Here is an 18,313-nt window from a genome sequence, read left to right as displayed (position 1 = left end):
CCCTTCTTATATAATATTCTTCTAAAAATATATTCCCATGCAGAAACCCCTCCAATAAACTTGTGTAGATTGCAACCATGTTAGTACATAAGAACTGCCATTTATTGGGTCAGACTGTAGATCCGTCTTGCCGAGTACTCTGCCTTGACTGAGCCATACTGCAGCCCTTTTACCACCTCTCCAGGAACCTCCTTCTGGCTGCACTTCTTTTCCCCACACCTTTTCTTTTATGTACTCCCCATTCATGGCCCTGCCAAGTCCCAGGACCTCTGGGTCAACCTCCTCCTTGCTCTGGCCAAGCTGCCCATCTGTTAGACCTGGAAGGACGCTCAGGTCAAGGGGAGCCTGGGCAAGGGTAAGTCTGTTTTCCTGTCATTCCTGTGCTCACATCTCCAAGCAGAGTTTCACTGGTCAGTGTTCACAAGCTCCCTGGACTCGTTTGAAGGGATGCTCTGCTCAGTGTCTGCCCTCCCCTCTCCCCCTCCAAGCAACCCTGTTACAAACTTCTGACCATCACTTTTATCCCTATTTTCTTTTCAGTTGTGCCAAGTATTCAGTTGTTATACCTCTAGTGGCCTCCCTGTTTAAAAGGGGCCTTATAGTTTTCCTGGTGAGCCTAGGCCCATGTTTTCTTTGGCATAGCAAGTAGGCCTGCATCGCGTGGTGGCAGAGAGTGGATGTTGAAAGAGAGAATGAACAGGGTGTGATGAAGATTTTTTTCCACTGTTCCTCTCCCACTTGCAGCCTCCAACATTTAAGGTCTAATATACAGATGTTCATTAAGAAAAATAATTGCATCTTCTCCTCAAGCCAAGGAGAAATGCTTTGCCACATAGAGTATTACGAAATCCCTCTCTAGTATAGATCTGTTAAATGTACTTTTGTGAGGAGGAAGACCAACTTTAATATATAATAGCTTCTCTGGTTTAATTTTCTTCTAATGTTACTCTTTTGCTAATAACAATAGGAAAGAAAGTCATTCCTCTCAACCTCTCTTATTCTAGTCTGCAGCAGAGTTTAGTATACTTGGGTGTAGAGTTTACTATATACATCCTGATGACTCTCTGATTTTGCCTTGGTAAATGTTACTCTTTCATTTTCATTCTTTTTAAATATGATGTTTTATGAATAATGTAGAATCACAGTTCTGGGCACAGGGTGTCTTCTGTATGGACACAGAGAAGGGGCAGTGCTAGCCCAAGCTTCTCATGTATGGCTTAATGTACATTGAATTTGACCCAGAGGGACAAACTTAGAGAGTAAAAAGTGTATGTGAGTCTACAATCCTTGGTCTTTTAAGCAAAAAAATCTGATGTTTTGGTGTAGACGCTTTCTCAGACCACTTCAATGTGCTCTATACAACAGATTGTTGAACGACCTTTAGGTATTAACCTTAGTTGTTACTAAGCTAACGTGGATTTCAAACAATGTAACTTAAGGTGATGGGATGTTGTCTTCTCGGTCAGGAGGTTAAATGCAATTTCCATTGCATGGAACCTCCTCGGTCAGGAGGTTCAATGCAATTTTCCCAAAAATATTGATACATATTATAGGGGTGGGGATGGTAATGATGTAGAATGTCAAGTTACCGTTAAAAGCCTGTTTGTAGTGCTGTGAGTAATGGAGAATGTGGCATAGTTTTATAATTTCTGTACAGCAACAATTCAAAACAAAATATTACTGCTTCCTAAAATGCATCACTCTGCAAGTGAACAAAAAACACATCGTATTAGGGACTTCAGCACAACCACTTGAGGTCTGGTCCCTTCCCCCACCATTCAGAAAGACTTAGCAAGCAGAGCTGGATGGAGGCTGTCTGTGGCTAGAGCTTGTCACATTTGTAAGGCCCGTGACCATATGGCAGCATTTAGGTTATGAACAAGTTAATAACTAACTACATTCAGTTAAAAGTGGGTAGGGATTTATTGCAGAGCAGCTTACGTACACTAACTGACTGTATCTGCTCTTACCTCTTGGTAAGTAGAAGCCACCTGGGTTTAGCTTCCCTCTTAGTGAAACAGCTAAGCTACCATATTCTAGTTTCCATTTATCATGGGGTAATTATGTGCACACAGGCAGTTACTCTAGGGCAGCTGACATCCACTTCAAATCTGTGTGATATGCCTTCATCATTGTGATCCACTGTTGAGCCCTATCCTGAGGAGCAGTGTTTCAGGAGATCCAGTACTGTCCAGGTATGCTGAGATGTGAGAGGTCTCCTCAGGCTGCATATGTTTCTGAACTGGTACAAGCTGATCTCTCAAGCTGTGGCAGTTTATTAATGGAAGTAGACTGGTCTCCTTTCTTCAACTTACTGGGTATCATGCACCCCACAAGGCACAAGGAGAGAATAAGCCCTGCGGTCTGCACAAGTACACACGGAGCAGATTTTCTTCTTACTATTGCTATGAAAGACTATAGGAGTAGGGTAGAGGTGAGCTTCTTGGCTCCCACACATTTAAGGGAAGTATTTGTTTTTTGTGGCAGGAGTACTCCCCTTTACCATCACTCTTACCTGTCAGGGCAGCTTGCTAACTTCTCAACCCCAGTAGCATCTTACCCTGCCAGGTAAATGAAGCATCATTTCTTCCATTAATTGTCTTTCCTGTAGTTTACCTTTGATGCTTTTCAGAGTCACTAGCGGCAGTGGCAATGGTGGTGGTTGTTTTTTAACTGTCCTTTTCTTTTTCTCTTTTTTTGTGCTGATCTACTTCTGAAGGCGACTTTTCCAGCCTTACCAGAAAAGCCGTAACTGGAAGTATGTTAGATCTGTCATTCTGTTTTCTTCCATCCCTTTTAATAGTCAGATTTTGTTAAATCCAGAGAATATTAACTGGTGTGAATGCAAATCCAGGAGGCGTGACTTGGCTTTAAAGCAGAGTGCATATGTTCCCAGCTGGCTTCTATCTCCTTATTCTACAAAATGTTTGCATCTGTGCATATTTTTATTCACATAGACATTGCTGTTAAAATCTCCTGGATTGTGACTTTGCTGAAAAGTGGCCAACTTTTAAAACAAGACGAGGAACTTCCTGTATCTGCAGACCCAACTGTGATTTGATTTATTAAAAGACTAGAACATGCTGATTTTCAAATCTTTAGGCCTCATCTTTGTAAGAATTAACTAAAAAATTGTACCAAGTAGCTAGCAGTTACAATATATGATTAAACAGAACAAGTTAGAATAAACACTGTCTAATTTAAGCCACTTGTCCAATAAACAAAAATTAAATAACTTGACTTGGTATGCCAGAATAAGATTCCTGCCTTTAAACTTAGAATTAATTATAGCAGTATTCTTGCTTTAACACCCCTCCTCCTCCCAAATATAAATACATAAATAAACCCAGTAAATTCTAATCTTTTGGTATGTTTGAGTTGTGTAAACATTTGCCTATGAGAAACCTTATAGAAGTCATCAAGCCTTTGCTATTTAAATTAGAAGGTATGGAAATGTCTATTATATAGGCTTTGTAGGGCTTTTAGTGACTTCTGACTAAAAGGTGACAAAGACCCTTTGTCAGTAAAGGTTATGTAGAGTCCACTTAAAACTGCTGTGATAGCCTGTGCTTGTGTCATGAAAAGTTAGAGTAGAATTAGTGGAAGCACAAATGTACTTGAATATTTTTAGCACATCCCTTAAAGGTGTTTCTCTTAAAGGTATGCAGACTCTTTCAGAATATTTGCTAAGACCAGTGAAACACCCACGCTGCATCTAACAGGTGATATCAGATCACATTAGTTGGTTTACTAAATATTTAAGGATGTTCCTGTATATGTTTGGATTGCAAACCTTTAATTTAGTTAGTTTAATACTATTTTGGAAGAAACGGAGCATCAAATCTGTTTCCAAATCTTTCAGGTGCTGGCTCACTTGTTTCTCCTGTAACTTCCGTTTTTGACATACTATAAAACTGCACAATCTATAATACTGATTTATTATAATCAAGGATGTCAAACAAATTTCAAAAGGCACACTGTTTAGGAATTGGATTATTTCACAAATTGGAGCAAACCTCTTTTTGGAAGATCTGTTCTACTTTTCTTCTTCCTTCCTGACTCTTTTCTAGTGTCTGTGTGTAGTACTGAGCCAGTTATATCAGCATGTTGTGTTTAATTTATTTGAGTTCTCTAAAATCTGTAGAGAAATCGAGGCGTTTTTAATGCGGTTTGAAAAAGCAGACTTTATACTTTGTGCCAGAATTGAAAGGCAGTGGTTGTGATCACCACACTTAAGGGTCCTTTTGTACAATCACCTGAGCAACTTCCCCTACATAGCCTGTAGATCTATTCTGTTTTTATTTAGCTTTGGCTTACTTCACTTTTTCATTTTTATGAAAGCAAGGAGATCTAGGAAGTTTAGTCAGAGCAATTTCGGTGTTAAATCTGTGCTGATTTGGTTCCCCCTCTTCCTTCTCTTCAAATGCTGGGGAAAACAAAAGGAGATGTTGAGCATTTGGAACAAAGGGGAAGAATCAGTCAAGTGTATCTGAGAGCACACACAGATTGTTTATAGACATCTAGTTTGTACTACTAAGTGTGGCATTTGTAGCATGATGGAGCCTTATACTGAACCCAGCAGGAGTGAATAACACTAGTACATTTGGCATCTCATTGCTTTTAGTTACCCATCATGATTTTCTGGGTTATCTTCATCTCATCTAGATGACTCATGTAGTCTGGCAATATCAAATAATATATTTTTTTCCTTTTTCAGTGTCTGAAGAGCTGTAGATAAGTTGTGAAATGCCATGGTCTTCTGTACTCCCCCCCCACCCAAACAACCTATATTCAGCTGCATGCAGTCCCAAGTGATGCTGCTTCCTGAATTGTAACTTTTGCAAGGAGTAAGATTAACCTTATACCTACAAGAAAAAGCATATAGATAAGCAGTTGAGTCTTAACTGAAGATGAGGATGATTAATGGGAATGGAGAAACACTTAAAAGACCCTGACAATAATTTATCTTCTGCATTAAATGGCAAATAATTGTAGCAGCATGAACATCCTGGGTCACACTGAACTCCTTAATGCTGGAGTAATGGATTGGTGAGAAATGTCTCCCATTTTCATCTGACTAGATGTTTTTTACTCTTTGCTCTCTGACCAGGACTTAATTGCTGTGGTCTTCTTTCATCGCTTCCAGGTTATAGTATCGAGGCTTGCCGTATTTGACACTGGAAGTGATGGTATGCTAGTGATGGCACCTATAGCCACAGATGTAAGGCTTTTAAGCAACAGTAGCTGTTCTCTCTCACTATTTCTGACCCATCAATGCAGCTGAAGAAGGCCCAAATAAGATTCTGCCATGTGTACAATCAAGAGTATTTCCAGCACTACAATTCTTGGTTGTAGAACTTCTTGCCAAAATTAAGATTATTTTATTATTATTTTATAAGTATATTTATATAAAATTGCAAGACTTGCCTTTTCATGAAACATTCTTTCTGTAATAACTTTCCGTTGCTCCCCTACACTAATGGCCCAGTATGAGATGGCTGCAACTACATCATTTTTTTTTTTATGCTATTTCTTTTCAGTTCATAGATACAGTGGTGATAGACACCTTGGATATAGGTTGGGACCTACCAAAATTGCAATTTTATGAAATCGGGCATTGCCCACAAAGATGGACAGTGCCTATGAAACCTGCAGGGGAGGGTGAAAAAAAAAAAGAGAACTTACTGAAAACAAAATGTGGGCCCCCCAGAGAGGGCCAGCAGTTCTCAGGGTGGTTGTGGCAGCCTGCCAGAATGGGGAAGGGGGATAGGGGACTTCCTGCTTGTAGGGCTGCCGACAGGATGGCTGCTGGCCTTGCTACTGAGTGGCTGCAAGGGCTGCCTGTCACGTGGCCCCACCCCTCTCCATCAGTTGGTATAGTGGGGCAGGGCCGCATGATGGGCAGCCCTCGCATCCAATCAATGGGAAGAGACAGGGCCACTGGGGCCCCTTGGTCATTCAGAGGCATTGGCTGGGGGAGGGGAGTCCACTGTGCTCTGCCCACAAAATAGTTGCTGGGTCCCTCAATCTACCTGCAAAATCAGCAGGGCAGCTGCTTCAAATTCCGTAGGTCCTTAGATATAAGAGACTTTCATTTAGTTGTGTAGCATGTTGTGTTCCTTTCTCTAAGGTGCTTTACATGCACCAAGTAATACCGCTGCTACAATTGTGTATCTTGCCCCTTAGAGCTTGCAATCTAAGGCAGTTTCTTACTCTGTAAAATTATGAACCTGCAGTTCAGTGCAAGTGACTTTTAAAAAGCAAAGATAACTATATAAGAGCAACACATCTATTTACAGTTATACTGAGTTCTCAGGCTGCTGTTACTGTCACAGCCAGTATTGCTATCTGCTTTTACAGCGTGTGCCTAATTTATTGTTAAACGTCTAAATCAGTTACTTACTGATTTGATTGAGTTTATAGTCCTGTCTCTATGGAAGCTAGGCTCTTATATCACTGTATCACATGTTTCTAAATTGCCTTTTTTAATATCTGGAAACAGTGTGTTTTGTGCTGTCACATTTTAGAGTTACAGTGAAGAAATTCTTTTTCCTCTTAACTTTTCCTACTGTCAGTATTAATGTACTTGAGTAACGTTTTCTATGACTCTGTTGGAATAGAGTGCAGTAAAACAATTTTGTTCCTCAACATGGGAATTTGTTTCTATGCAAGATTCAGGCCCATCTTAGCTTACATTTTAAAATGTAGATTTTCATAGATTTTCTTCTTCAGATTTCTAGTTTTCCTTTAAGAGACTGCCCCCCCCTCACACACACACCGTATGGAGCATTTACTGAATGATCCTTATGCTAGAAACCTGTTTCATAATTTTATGCTTTGCTAATTGCTGTGTCTGTTGTAAAGCCTTTATGTTTGAGCAGAACAGCTCTTAATAGCTTAAGAGACAGGATTTGTTAAACAGTCATCATCAAGCTGTTAAGCTCTGTCTTCTAAGGATTTTACTGCGGTTGAATAAAGATAGTATAATACTCTATGTGTAAGCAGGACAAGATAATTTGACATTTTCTTTCTCTGTCATCACTAGAAAACTTTGAACGTAGAGCTGCTGTTGTGCCTTCACAAAATGACATGCAAAATTAACAGTAGGGCAGAGTTAAGTGTAGTAAGGGAGAGTAGCATGGTGTTTAGCAGAACTTTATCACCTCTGGCTTGTGGTTCAGTTAAAGAATTTTAAAATACCCAAGCTCTTCAGGATACATTTTTAAATGTCAAATTTTCTGTGAGATTCCCCTTTACCTCTCTTGTTTAATCAGAGAATTATGGCAAAGCGTTTATGCATTTATACAGAAAACAAAATTCATACGCATGATGATTCACAGTGCATAATTGGAAGTTGTAAGGGTGTTTTACAAAATTGGAAAGAATTAAAATAACAATCGGAAGAGCTTTTATTGAAAACTGTTTTTTTCACATGTTAAAATATCAGATGCAACTGGAGGTTCACCGATGACTTGGTCCAATATTGGCTCAGCACTGATATAAAGAAAATTGATTGTATGAGAAATTAGCCTGATGTGGCTGATTAATTTGACTGATAAATGCCCGTGCTGCACGCACAGCACGCAGGCAAGGAGGAGCATAGCCCGGCAACTTGGAGAACTAACTGCAGCTCATAAGTCTCTTGCGGAGGAAGGGGTGGGGGAGGGAGGAGGCGTGGGGGTGCAGATCAACGCCCCCTGTGGTGAGGGAGGGAGTGGGGCAGGCACTGCCTAGGTGGGGCGCAGGATGGATCTGCAGCTTGTCCCCAGGGGGCACAGGGCTGGGGGGCGGCTCCTATCATTGTGTGCACCCTGGGAGAGCATGGTGGGGGCATGCCCCTGCATCTGTGCAGGGGGAGGGGCTGCAGCTGTGAGCTGGGGCCAGGGTGGTGCTAGGCTCTTCCCAGCGGGAGGCTGTGCTGGGCTGCACTTGGGGCAGGCAGCAGTGACACTGGGAGAGGGGCTATGGGGCAGGGGGGGTTGCAGCAACTCCAAATTTCACCGTAGCCCTCCCTCCCAGCACCACCACTGTCCCGAGTGTATCCCCCCTGCCTAGCCTTCCTCCCACCACGTGCCAGGAAGAGTTTGGTGCAACCCCAGCCCACAGCTGCAGTGTCTGTCCCCCTCCCTCTGCCCCCCCCCCCCGCAGATCTCGGAGGCACATATCCTCCCCCCCCAGCCCTTCCTGGGTGCATGCAGCAGCGTGAGCCGCCTCCTGGATGAGACAGCTCTGTCCCGCACCCTGGCTCACACTGGCTGGGCAGCTCCTGCCTCAGCCCCCATCCCACTCCCTCCCTCACTCGCTATGGGGGGCATTGATCTGCCCCCCTCATGCCCCTTCCCTTCTACCACAACAGACTTACCAGCTGCTCACAGCTCTATCAGAAATCAGATTAGTATCAGACAGTATACATCCTTAAAATCAGCTGTTGATATTGGCCCCAAAATTGCTATTGGTGCACCCCTAGATGCAGCATTAAGACACTAATTTTTAATTGTCAATGTTTAAATTCCACCTGGAAGAAACATTGAATTCTGAAAATTTAATAATGAAAAAATGCTGATACTGCTTATTTTCCTGCTGTTGATTTCATCTGCTAAGGTATTTGTATAATAGTGAAGCCTAAATTTCATTTCTTTCAGAGGATAAGAAAATTTTTAGGACTATGGCTGTTTAAAGCAATTTGCATCTTGAAGTTTTAAAAGTAATTGCATTGAAAAATTATATAAAAACATAACAGCTGTCTGGCAGACAACTCTCACCTCCATTGAGATGTGCAGTTACTCTGCTGACTCGTCTTGCAATATTTCAAATAGATTCCTTTAAAAAAAATGGAAATAATGACCTTTTACTGGTCCAGATATCATGCATCATGTTACTTTGGGTGTGAGAGGGAGAAATCTTCTTAATTCAGTATTCATGAAAGGAGGTCATTTTCATTGTGAACAAATCATGTAACGTTGAAAAAAGATTATTCCTTGTTCCTGCAACCCCACTACGTGCCTTATCTCACTTCCTTTTCCCTTACAGGGGTATGACTTATACAGAACACTTCAGCCTCATCCACGTTTTCAGCTACCATCCTGGAAAATAAGCAAAGGTTCATTTTTATGTAATGGTTTTTGGCAGGTCCATTTCACTTTCCACCCCTGGTCTGAAAGTGGATGGGATAATAGACTTATACATTAATTTTTCTTTTATGGGAAATTCCCATGAGTTGGATTGCTGGCAAGAGTGAGACCAGAGCTAAATTCACCAGTAATATAATTTTAGGCGCTAACCTTGGGCGCTGATTCAGCTGGTCTCCAGAGCGGCAGCTCTTGGGGAGTGTGCACTATAGCCCATGGGGGGGGGGGGGGACTTGTCCTGACGTCTCGGCAGTATGACTGCTCGTTGCGCAGGCTGGAGGAGCGGGGGGAAGGCAGCTAGGAGCTGGAGCCAGAGCCCTATATACTGGGGCAGAGCCCCCCAGCTGAAGCTCCCCCTGGGGCCCTAGCCAGCATGCATGGCTTTCGGTAGGGCTGTTCCTGGTGTGGCTGCGGTTACGGCTGACTGGGTGCTGCTCTGCATCCCTTGCCTCCAGTGGTGATCCTCCTCCTGGTGCTGCCCCTGTTGTGCTGCTCAAGGTGGGCGGGGGGGAAGCTTCAGCCTGGTCGCTCTCACTGACGGTGGAAGGAGCAGAGCAGCACCCGAAACAGTCCTGCTGGAAGCTGTGCTTGCTGGCTGGGTCCTGGGCCAGCAGGTGCCTTGCGGGCAGAAGCACAGTGCAGGCAGCCCCAGGGGGAACAGCAGGGGCTTGGTCCCATGCAGAGTGCTCTGGGGGCAGCTGTGAGTCTGATCCAGTCAGGCGAGATCTGCCCATGGGTCGTATTGTGCCCACCCATGCTTTAGAAGAACAGTTTTCTACCCCGCTTGCTAACTTTAGCTTTCACAGATTGTCTTAGGAATTGAATCGGAGAAGAGCTATCCAACTCACGGTCCATGGGCGGCATACAGCTTACAAAGGATTTATTTGCAGCCTGGGGTCCTGCCTGGGTATCTATTCCATCACTGCTCTGGCTGCTGATGCTACAACCAGGATATTCTGGGCTTCCTTACTCTCTCCCAGCTTCCTGCCTCTGCTCTTATTCATGGCGATTTGTGTGGGACAGAGGGGCAGAGAGAAGTTAGGGGGGAAGAGGGGATGTTGCTGGCGTATCATGGGCCCCAGCTGCTCTGAAGTTGGATGTAAGGGCAGAAGTATGAAAGGACAGAAGGGGAAAACCCTTACATAACAGTTAACTGCTCCAGGAGTTGAGGGTGCAGACAAAGTAAACTGTTTTTCAGATCTAAATGCTTCAGTTCTGTTGTATCTAAAGAAAGAAGGTGAGCAATGGAGGTGGTGACTAACACCACTAGTGTTAGTATTCTCACTGGGGAATCATTAGATTTTTGGAGCAGTGGTGGGGAATGACTTGCTCCTAAAAATAAGGTTGAAAATGAATTGCAGTACCTTGAGAAAATTAAATAGGTGAACAAGACACAAAAATAGCAGGCAAGGTCACTAGCTGAGGTGGTGGAGTCTTCGTATATTGGAATAATGGAGGATGCAATTAAAGTTTGGTACTTTTATGATTGGAAATTTCAGACTTGGTATGGAAAGGTCAGTGTGAGAGAATACTTGGCCATCTTTCTCTGCTTCTGCCGAGAGGAGCCCTTAGGTTCTGATTTTGTAATGTATAACCACAAAGCATGAGGACTAATGAGTGCCATGGGTTTCTTACTAGCTTGTGTGTAACTATTTCACTTGCGTGAGAGAGTTTAACTCGTTTTTTAAAGAGTAGGATAGATCATTGATTTTTAATACCCAGTAATGATAGAAGTAGATAGTGGGTCTATATGGTTATCTTATTGTTTTTTCTCTACTGCAACCTGCATATTCTTCTTTTCTTGGAAAGTCATACTTCTCATTTTGTAAAAATTGAATCCCTTTGATTGCCTGATGAGGTTGAAGGGGAAGGTGGACAAAGGGAAGGGAGTTTATCTAAGCGATTCAAAAAAAGAGGAAATTGCAATTTTGTTGAGATGGTTCTGCTTCCTACACTTGCTCATATTTACGTCTTTTTGTGATGAATGGCATAATACCTAACCTGAATATTTCCATCCTGAGTCCTGTGTAGTAAACTAATCCTCCTGAAGGCAAATGCTGCCCCTCTCTTAAGTCCCCAAGGCATAGTAGGCCTCTCTGAGATCTAGAGCCCAGCGTATTTCTGGCATTACCACTAATCGGAGAATGTCGTCCCCTGATTAGACCTTCCGTATTTTGGAGCTTGCCTCTCCTTATGTATTAGTTTATGCCCATGATTGGCTAGGACCACGTATGAGGTGGAGCATGTGTTCAGTGGTTAAGTAGGGTCGTGTGTGTTCTGCTATTTCTGAATTTTCCTGGTTTTAAAGCAGGCAGCTGGAGGTTTGTGGCTATAACAACAGTAGTCTTGTTTGTTAATCACACCATTTCAGCTTGTCTGTCCTTTATTTGTGCAGGCACTCTGGTAAAGCATTCAGATGTTTTTGGGCCAATTCCCTTTCATTGTTTTTTCTTACCATAAGAAAAGATTATGTAATTCCTATAATTGATCTTAGTCATTCACCACCTCCTTTCATCAGACAGTTTATAATCTGACTGCCATGGTGCCAACACAGTACTGTTAGATATCCAGCAACAACATTGCCAGTTATATAACTGTATGTAATCCACCTTTTATCTCTCATAATTTTATGATTCGGGGAATGCTTCTTTTCATGGGCTAGGGTAGTATTTGCTATCACTTTCCTTGCAGTACCTGTTTTGTGCTCATTTGTTTAACCTAGGTGTGTCAAACTAGTTTGTCAGCTGCTCTCCCCAGCCAGATCCAGAGTGAGAGTCCCCTCTTGGGCTGGATCTGGACCCATCTCCAGTGGCCAGAAGCCATTGCTTACCCTGCACCCACCTCACCCCACCAAGTGCCCCTTCCAGTGTGGCTTTGTACTGGAGATCTTGGCAGCAGCTCTGCCCAGCTTACTGAATTCCTGCCTCCTTTAGGTGAAACTGCCCTAGCTGCTGTAGGTTTGACGTCTCTAGTTTAACCTACTATTCTTGATACCCAAATACATGAATTTAGGGCTGTGTCCTGTTGCAGAGATGTTGTTTTATATGTTTCTGAATGGAATGGGACTTCCTCAAGTTAAAAAAAATAAGCACTGACTAGGACTTTCGTAACTGCTTCTTACCCCCCTGGCCAGAATATACAGTTCTCTTCTTTTATAAATCATTAATGCTTGCTTTTTTTCAGTCTAGTAATCTGAAAGTTCATCTACAGCTGGACCTTACAGACTCAGCTGTTTAGCATGTTTAATGTGTAGGGCACTATGACTAGTCCCAAGATGTTTCATATTATAGGAATCTGAACTAAATCACTGGGATCACTTCAGTTCCTTTCATTCTATCCAGAATTCAGCAGCTAAACTTACCTTCCTATGGGTGTGCTATTGTTTCTCTCTCTCTTCCTTGCACTGAGGTTGAGGATTTAATTTAGAGATTGTTACTGTTACCATCTAAGGATTTGAAATTCATTTAACCATCTGTAGGTGCCACAAGTCAGGGGTTGTTTTGTTTTTTATTTGGAATTGATATTTTCAGGAATATCTGCTATATAGGGTGGACAGTTAAATCTCTCCTTTTTTGCCATCACTCAACCTCACTGGAATTCATTTAAGCTGAGGCTGGTTTTGTGTCTTGCTTCCACTAAATAAAAAGGAAAAAAATAAATACTTTTCAGACATGAAGCTGTGTAGATTCAGTGGCCCAAAACTGTTCACTCTTATTAATGTGTATGAATATGTTGCAAAGCTTTGAGTGCTCTCAACTCCTGTGGAAGGCAATGGGAGTTAAAAGCCCTGAGCACCTCTGACTGTTGTGCACCTTACAAGATTAAGAAAAACTATTGTATTTGCATGTCATAAATGTAGATTCTGTATGAATCAGTGTTTTCTTTCATAGATAGCTGTTAATTCTGAGGTTTTTCTGAATCATTATGACACATTTTGACCAGAACATGTTTTTTAAACTAATCTATCTGTTACAGGTGGCTCTCCATGGATAGAAGCTTGTGATTGCCTCTGTTGTGTGTTTGCATTGACAAATAAAGAACCCTTCTTTTGGTTATGAGTTGCTTTGTGCTTCCACAGGGTGTCACAGTTGCTTCATGGCTCTCACGCTAGGAGCATATAAATATTCAGGTTGTTTTTTTTGTGCTAGAAAGAAAGTGTGTATAGCTTATACTGCCATTTTTATGCTGGTTTTAAACAGGCTTGTTTTTTATTTGCAGCAGCTGTTGCCTGGTAAGAAGTTTTGGGAATCTGATGATTCCAGCAAGGATGGACCAAAAGGGATATTTCTGGGAGATCAGTGGAGAGACAGTGCTTGGGGAACATCAGGTAGTACACTTATTCATCTAACTTACTTGGAGTTGAATGTACATTTCTGTAATAAACTTTTGCAGCAGATTGGCCGATTCTAAATTTCATAGCTTCCAGACGATCAAAAACCTAGCCTTTTCTGTGCAAAACAGCCATCCATGCCTGTTCTTCATGAACTACTAAGATGGAGGTAAAAAAAGCTGAAGAACTTGCAGAAGTATGAATAGAAGTAAAGTAAAGCAGACCCTGAAAGAGCTCAATTTAAAATCCATGTTACATTTTGTAGCATTGAAAGTGTATTGAAATTATTGCTGGTCATGTTATTTTGAATTATAGGCAGTGCATGATAGTCTTAAAAGCAGCCTCGAGTAATTACAATACCTTACAGCAGAATGATTAAAATACCTTACATCAGGAGAGTTAAATGCATGGTTTATGGGCTGGATCCAGATTGTAGAAATGACCTATCTGGCTTGGGGGCCTCTTGGGGTCCAAAAGACCCACCATCAGATCCTGTCTGTGGGGTTGGAAATTCTGTGGCAGGGTGAGCAGGGTCAGTATTAATCCTGTAGCTGTCACAGCCCCTGTGTTTGGGAGGTTAACACCCCACCATCATCCCACTGCAGAATGTCTGGGTTGAGATCCCCTTTTGGTCATGGTGCGGTAAATGGTAACGCAGCTAACCCTGTACATGCTGGTTGCCCTGACACCAAATATCCAGTTGAGATCTCTGTTGGGGATTTCCCCCCACCCCAAGCTGGCTGACCAAGGTAAATAATCGGCATGTATGGGTTAATGCTGGCTCTCTTCCCCCACTGTTGGAGGTGGGTTGTCTGACACATGAGAAGTCCCATGGTATGAATCTGGACTGCCAGCCCAAGTGAGTTTGACACCTGTGCCGTAGCTTGCTAAATATGTATTTGCTGTAATAAATCATATATCTGGCATAGTGTTGTAACATGGTTGGGGCAGTAGCAATTTTTAGGGCTGCCTAAGATTTATTATAAACTTTCTATTTTAGTTTGCTTATAGCTTTTAACAAACTTAGGCAAACTATTTTGACAAATCAGTGTGAGTGAAATTTTCCATGCCTGTTCCCTGCCTCTGGTTGAATTATTTTCTTAAATTTGGAGAAAGATGTAAAGGAACAAGATTAGAGAAGAGATGGTTTGTGAACAGTTTTTTAAAAAAAAAAAGTAGAATTTTTATTTTTTTATTTTTTTTTTTTTAAGTGTTGTAGTGATTTGGGGTATACGTAATGGAGCTGATCTTTGTCAGGAGTGTGGTCCTGGGAATGGTCTTTTTTTTTCGGCCTGCAAGTAAAAGGTGTTCAGATTATTTCACTATGTCATTAACTTCAAACAGCATTTGCACGTACTCAGTAGAATGTCCTACCCTTTTTCTCTCTATTTGCTGTATTGTACTTGTGTACTAACCATGCCTCCAGGCCAGGGGCGAGCAATTATTTTGGGCTGAGGGCTGCTTACTGAGTTTCGGCAAGCCATCGAGGGCTACATGACAGGCAGTCAAGGGCAGATTAATATTAATTTTCTAAATATTTTTAGGGGCCCCATGGGCCAGATGGAATATTCTGGCGGGCCACATGTGGCCCGCGGGCCTCATTTTGCCCACCCCTGCTCCAGGCCCTACTGAGTCTCATGAATTTTCCTGATTGCACAGAGCGCAAACTGCAAAAGGGGCACCATCAGAAGTGTTCTGAAGCCAACTATTTACCCACTGAAACACTCTTTGGTTTAGGGAGTAAGCATGCTGAGGCAAGAGCCTGAGAGTTGTAAGCAGTTTTGAAATTGCCTAAGTCATTTTGGTTGCACTTCTAAAAATAAGACCTGAAATCTGTTGACTGTCAGTTTATCTTAAGTGACTTGGGAGCTTAAACACTCCCAACACTTTTCCTCTAGTTTTGCCTCTTTCTTTACTTACTGTTAATACCCCTGTGCACACAATCATATCTAGAGGTAGAGAGGTATTGTTGCTGCTTGTGCCTACTAGAGATGACATAGCTGATGACTTGGAGACACTGCAGCCTTCTGGGAGAGAATTAATCAGTTCAAAAAACAAACAGAAGCTCACAAGAACACCCTTAGGATTATAGATGGATAGGTACTGTATTTTAATTCCTAGGTGCCTAGAGACAAAGTGAAGCTTAATTCTTGCAGTGCTTGACTTTTGCAGCCTTCATAGTCTTACTGTTTGTTTGATGCGGATATATCAAAATGTGCTTTGAAAAGGATATTTCTAAAACTAACCATTTCAGCTTTTTTCAGTGATATGGGGTGCCAGCAACTGAGCACCACTAATAACTTTTGAAGTCAGTGGAAGTTGAAGGTCCTGATCAGAGTTTAGTGCTTACCGATCTTTAGTGACATTTTCTGTAAGGGCCGTATGAGATGCAGATTAGCTTAGTTGAATTTTCCTCACTACATTAGAAATGAAATGTCAATCTTGTGACAGAAAGCTGTCATATTAAATAAATTAGATCATATTTTAATAAGGTTTAACTGGAACGTTTAAATTAACAGGGAGAACTTTAAGGATTCAACTTAACCCATACAACTGCCTATAATTTTCTCGTGTTTGCTATCAAGAAAGTCTTTTTCTGTTATACCTATAGTACACCATCAGGGTCAAAATGGCAGCGTTTTATTTGCTTAAAGTATACTTCCTATGTTTCAGACACTTAAAAAAACAAACAAACCCTACCATCTTTTTCTAATAGCTTGCTTAATTTAGTAATTGCATATCATCAGATTTTAAACCCATACATGTGTTTTGTTGCAGATCATTCTGTTTCCCAGCCAATCATGGTTCAGAGAAGACCTGGTCAAGGCTTTCATAGTGAGGTCAACTCAGTGCTGTCGCCACGGTCAGAAAGTGGAGGGCTTGGAGTTAGCATGGTAGAATACGTGTTGAGCTCATCTCCTGGGGATTCTTGTCTGAGAAAAGGAGGATTCGTAAGTATCTGATTCTGAAAGTTGGATTTTCTGAGATCTTTTTTCTGTCATGCCTGTGCCTCTGCTGTTATCTACTATTTTTTTCCCCCATTCCTTCCTAAAGACAGATATTCCACATGTTGTGGAATGCAGCTGGAGCAAGGTGGCCAGGATCTTCTGATCTTGCTACAACCTTGCTATTTTGGGACGTTACATCTGCGGCTGTAATTGCCTTAACGTGTTGTTGTCAGCTTCTTTTTCTCGGCTAGCAAAAGTAATGCCAAAAGCAAAAATGACATGGTTGGATTTATTTCAAGGACAGTACAAGTTAACTTGCTTTATGCAGGTTCTGTGTGAATTTGCTCTTTTGCGATGACCCTTTTTATACCAAAAATTTGTGATATGTGAGGTAAATTCACTCCCGTGCAGTCGGTGTGGTGGGAGCGCATAGTCAGCTGCTTTGTACAGTGTATTGTGGGAATAGCGTGCATCAAAATATAGTCTCCTATGTAGATCTGTGCTTCTAGCTTGTTGTCTGCAACATGCGTTTCTGTAGTTGCCATCCCCATTATGATAGTGCCCTGTGCTTGTGTGTATTGTTTCCTGTTGGTGTGAGTACCAAAATTGTCTTGTAAAAGTGGTAGAAATGGTTCTGGGGGGTCAGTATACTCGAGGTCTTGGAACGTATGCCTGTCTGTTACATAGTAAAGTGGGTTCCCTTGATGCAAATTCAGGTTATGCAGTGTTTTCCAGGAGTGTATGTACAGCGTAAAGTGAGGGGAACAGATATCGTTTCTCTCTCCTTTCTTAATTACCCAAGGCATGTAATGGGAAGAACACTGGTCACAGAAGCAGAATAACCACTGCTTAACGTGATATTTAACACCTTTGTTCTTGTATCAAGATAGGATTGGTTATGCCTTTCTATCTTGTTACAATGGGAAGAAGTCATGCCTCTGAACCTGCTAAGAAGTAAGATCACTAAATCTATCAGATGCCTACCAGTTGGACTTGATTGTAGGAGGGGTCTGGGTATGGTGATGATGTGGAGGCACTAAAATCTCATATCCGGGAATGTACTTCTTGAGGTAACTGTCCTGAGGTTGCCATCAGACATACCCCCTGCATCGTGCTGCAGGCACCTCCATCTTCTTTAATTGTCCCCTGCCTAGTAGGTACCTGGTAAATTTGTTCAGCTCTAGTTACAATTAAGAAAGAAATGAGGCTTAGTTTCTGACCAGTTTTTAAAAAAAATAGTGAGTACACAAGCCGTTAGCCCATCCAACATTGCTGAAAAGTCTTGAATTGCATTTTGTGGTAAAATCTCAGTGTTTTAAAACATACCCATACAATTCCAAATCCATAATGTGCAGGTGCTAAATTTATATTCCATTTTTAAAGGAAACTTGCCCAGGTATGTTTTATATGACATGCACTGTATCTATTGTTGTAATATTTAAAATGTGAAATGGGTTGAAAGTAAAAGGCTCAGTCATGAAGCTAGTAGTATGATATGTAACTGTTACTTGGATGAGTAAAAGTTACAAGGTTAGGCTCAAAGTCTGCTTGTATAACTAGTGTTTCCTAGTCGGCTGCCTGATACTAATGAGCAAAAATATTTTTTTTATTGGAAGGTGGTTTCAGAAATGTTTTGTGGTTTTTAATGAGTCATTTTGTATTTAAAAGTAACAAAGTTCATCCACTAATTACATTTATGATGAGGAAGAATAGAAACTGATTTAATTCTATGGTGTTCTGGCATTTTTGCTGTCATGCATAATATACTTTCCCTCATTTGAAATAGAAGGCAGCAACTGATCAGTGCTTTCTTTAATGTCATCTGGCTATTTAGACTTAATTTCTTGCCTTTTATAACTAAATTTAGAGGAACACCCACAATGTTAAGTTTAGTCAATGTAAGAGTG

At 41.6% G+C, this 18,313-nt stretch overlaps 1 protein-coding gene across 6 annotated transcripts in view; it reads left to right on the top strand.

Annotated features, from left to right (window-relative positions):
* PUM1 (pumilio RNA binding family member 1) overlaps positions 1 to 18,313 on the top strand; it is a 131,454-nt gene that overhangs the window by 45,373 nt on the left and 67,768 nt on the right. For 5 of the 6 annotated variants that reach the window (XM_090058673.1, XM_090058672.1, XM_090058671.1 and 2 more), the window contains exons 4-5: positions 13,347 to 13,455; positions 16,237 to 16,409. In XM_090058673.1, the coding sequence (XP_089914799.1) occupies positions 13,347 to 13,455; positions 16,237 to 16,409 (282 nt within the window). The remainder of the gene's footprint in view (positions 1 to 13,346; positions 13,456 to 16,236; positions 16,410 to 18,313) is intronic. The other variant, XM_090058669.1, reaches the window with a different exon arrangement.

The sequence above is a fragment of the Crocodylus siamensis genome, chromosome 7 (genome assembly GCF_052110815.1).
Source record: "Crocodylus siamensis isolate JL-2025a chromosome 7, ASM5211081v1, whole genome shotgun sequence".
NCBI classification, from domain to species: Eukaryota; Metazoa; Chordata; order Crocodylia; family Crocodylidae; genus Crocodylus; species Crocodylus siamensis.
This window is presented reverse-complemented; position numbering and strand designations above follow the sequence as displayed.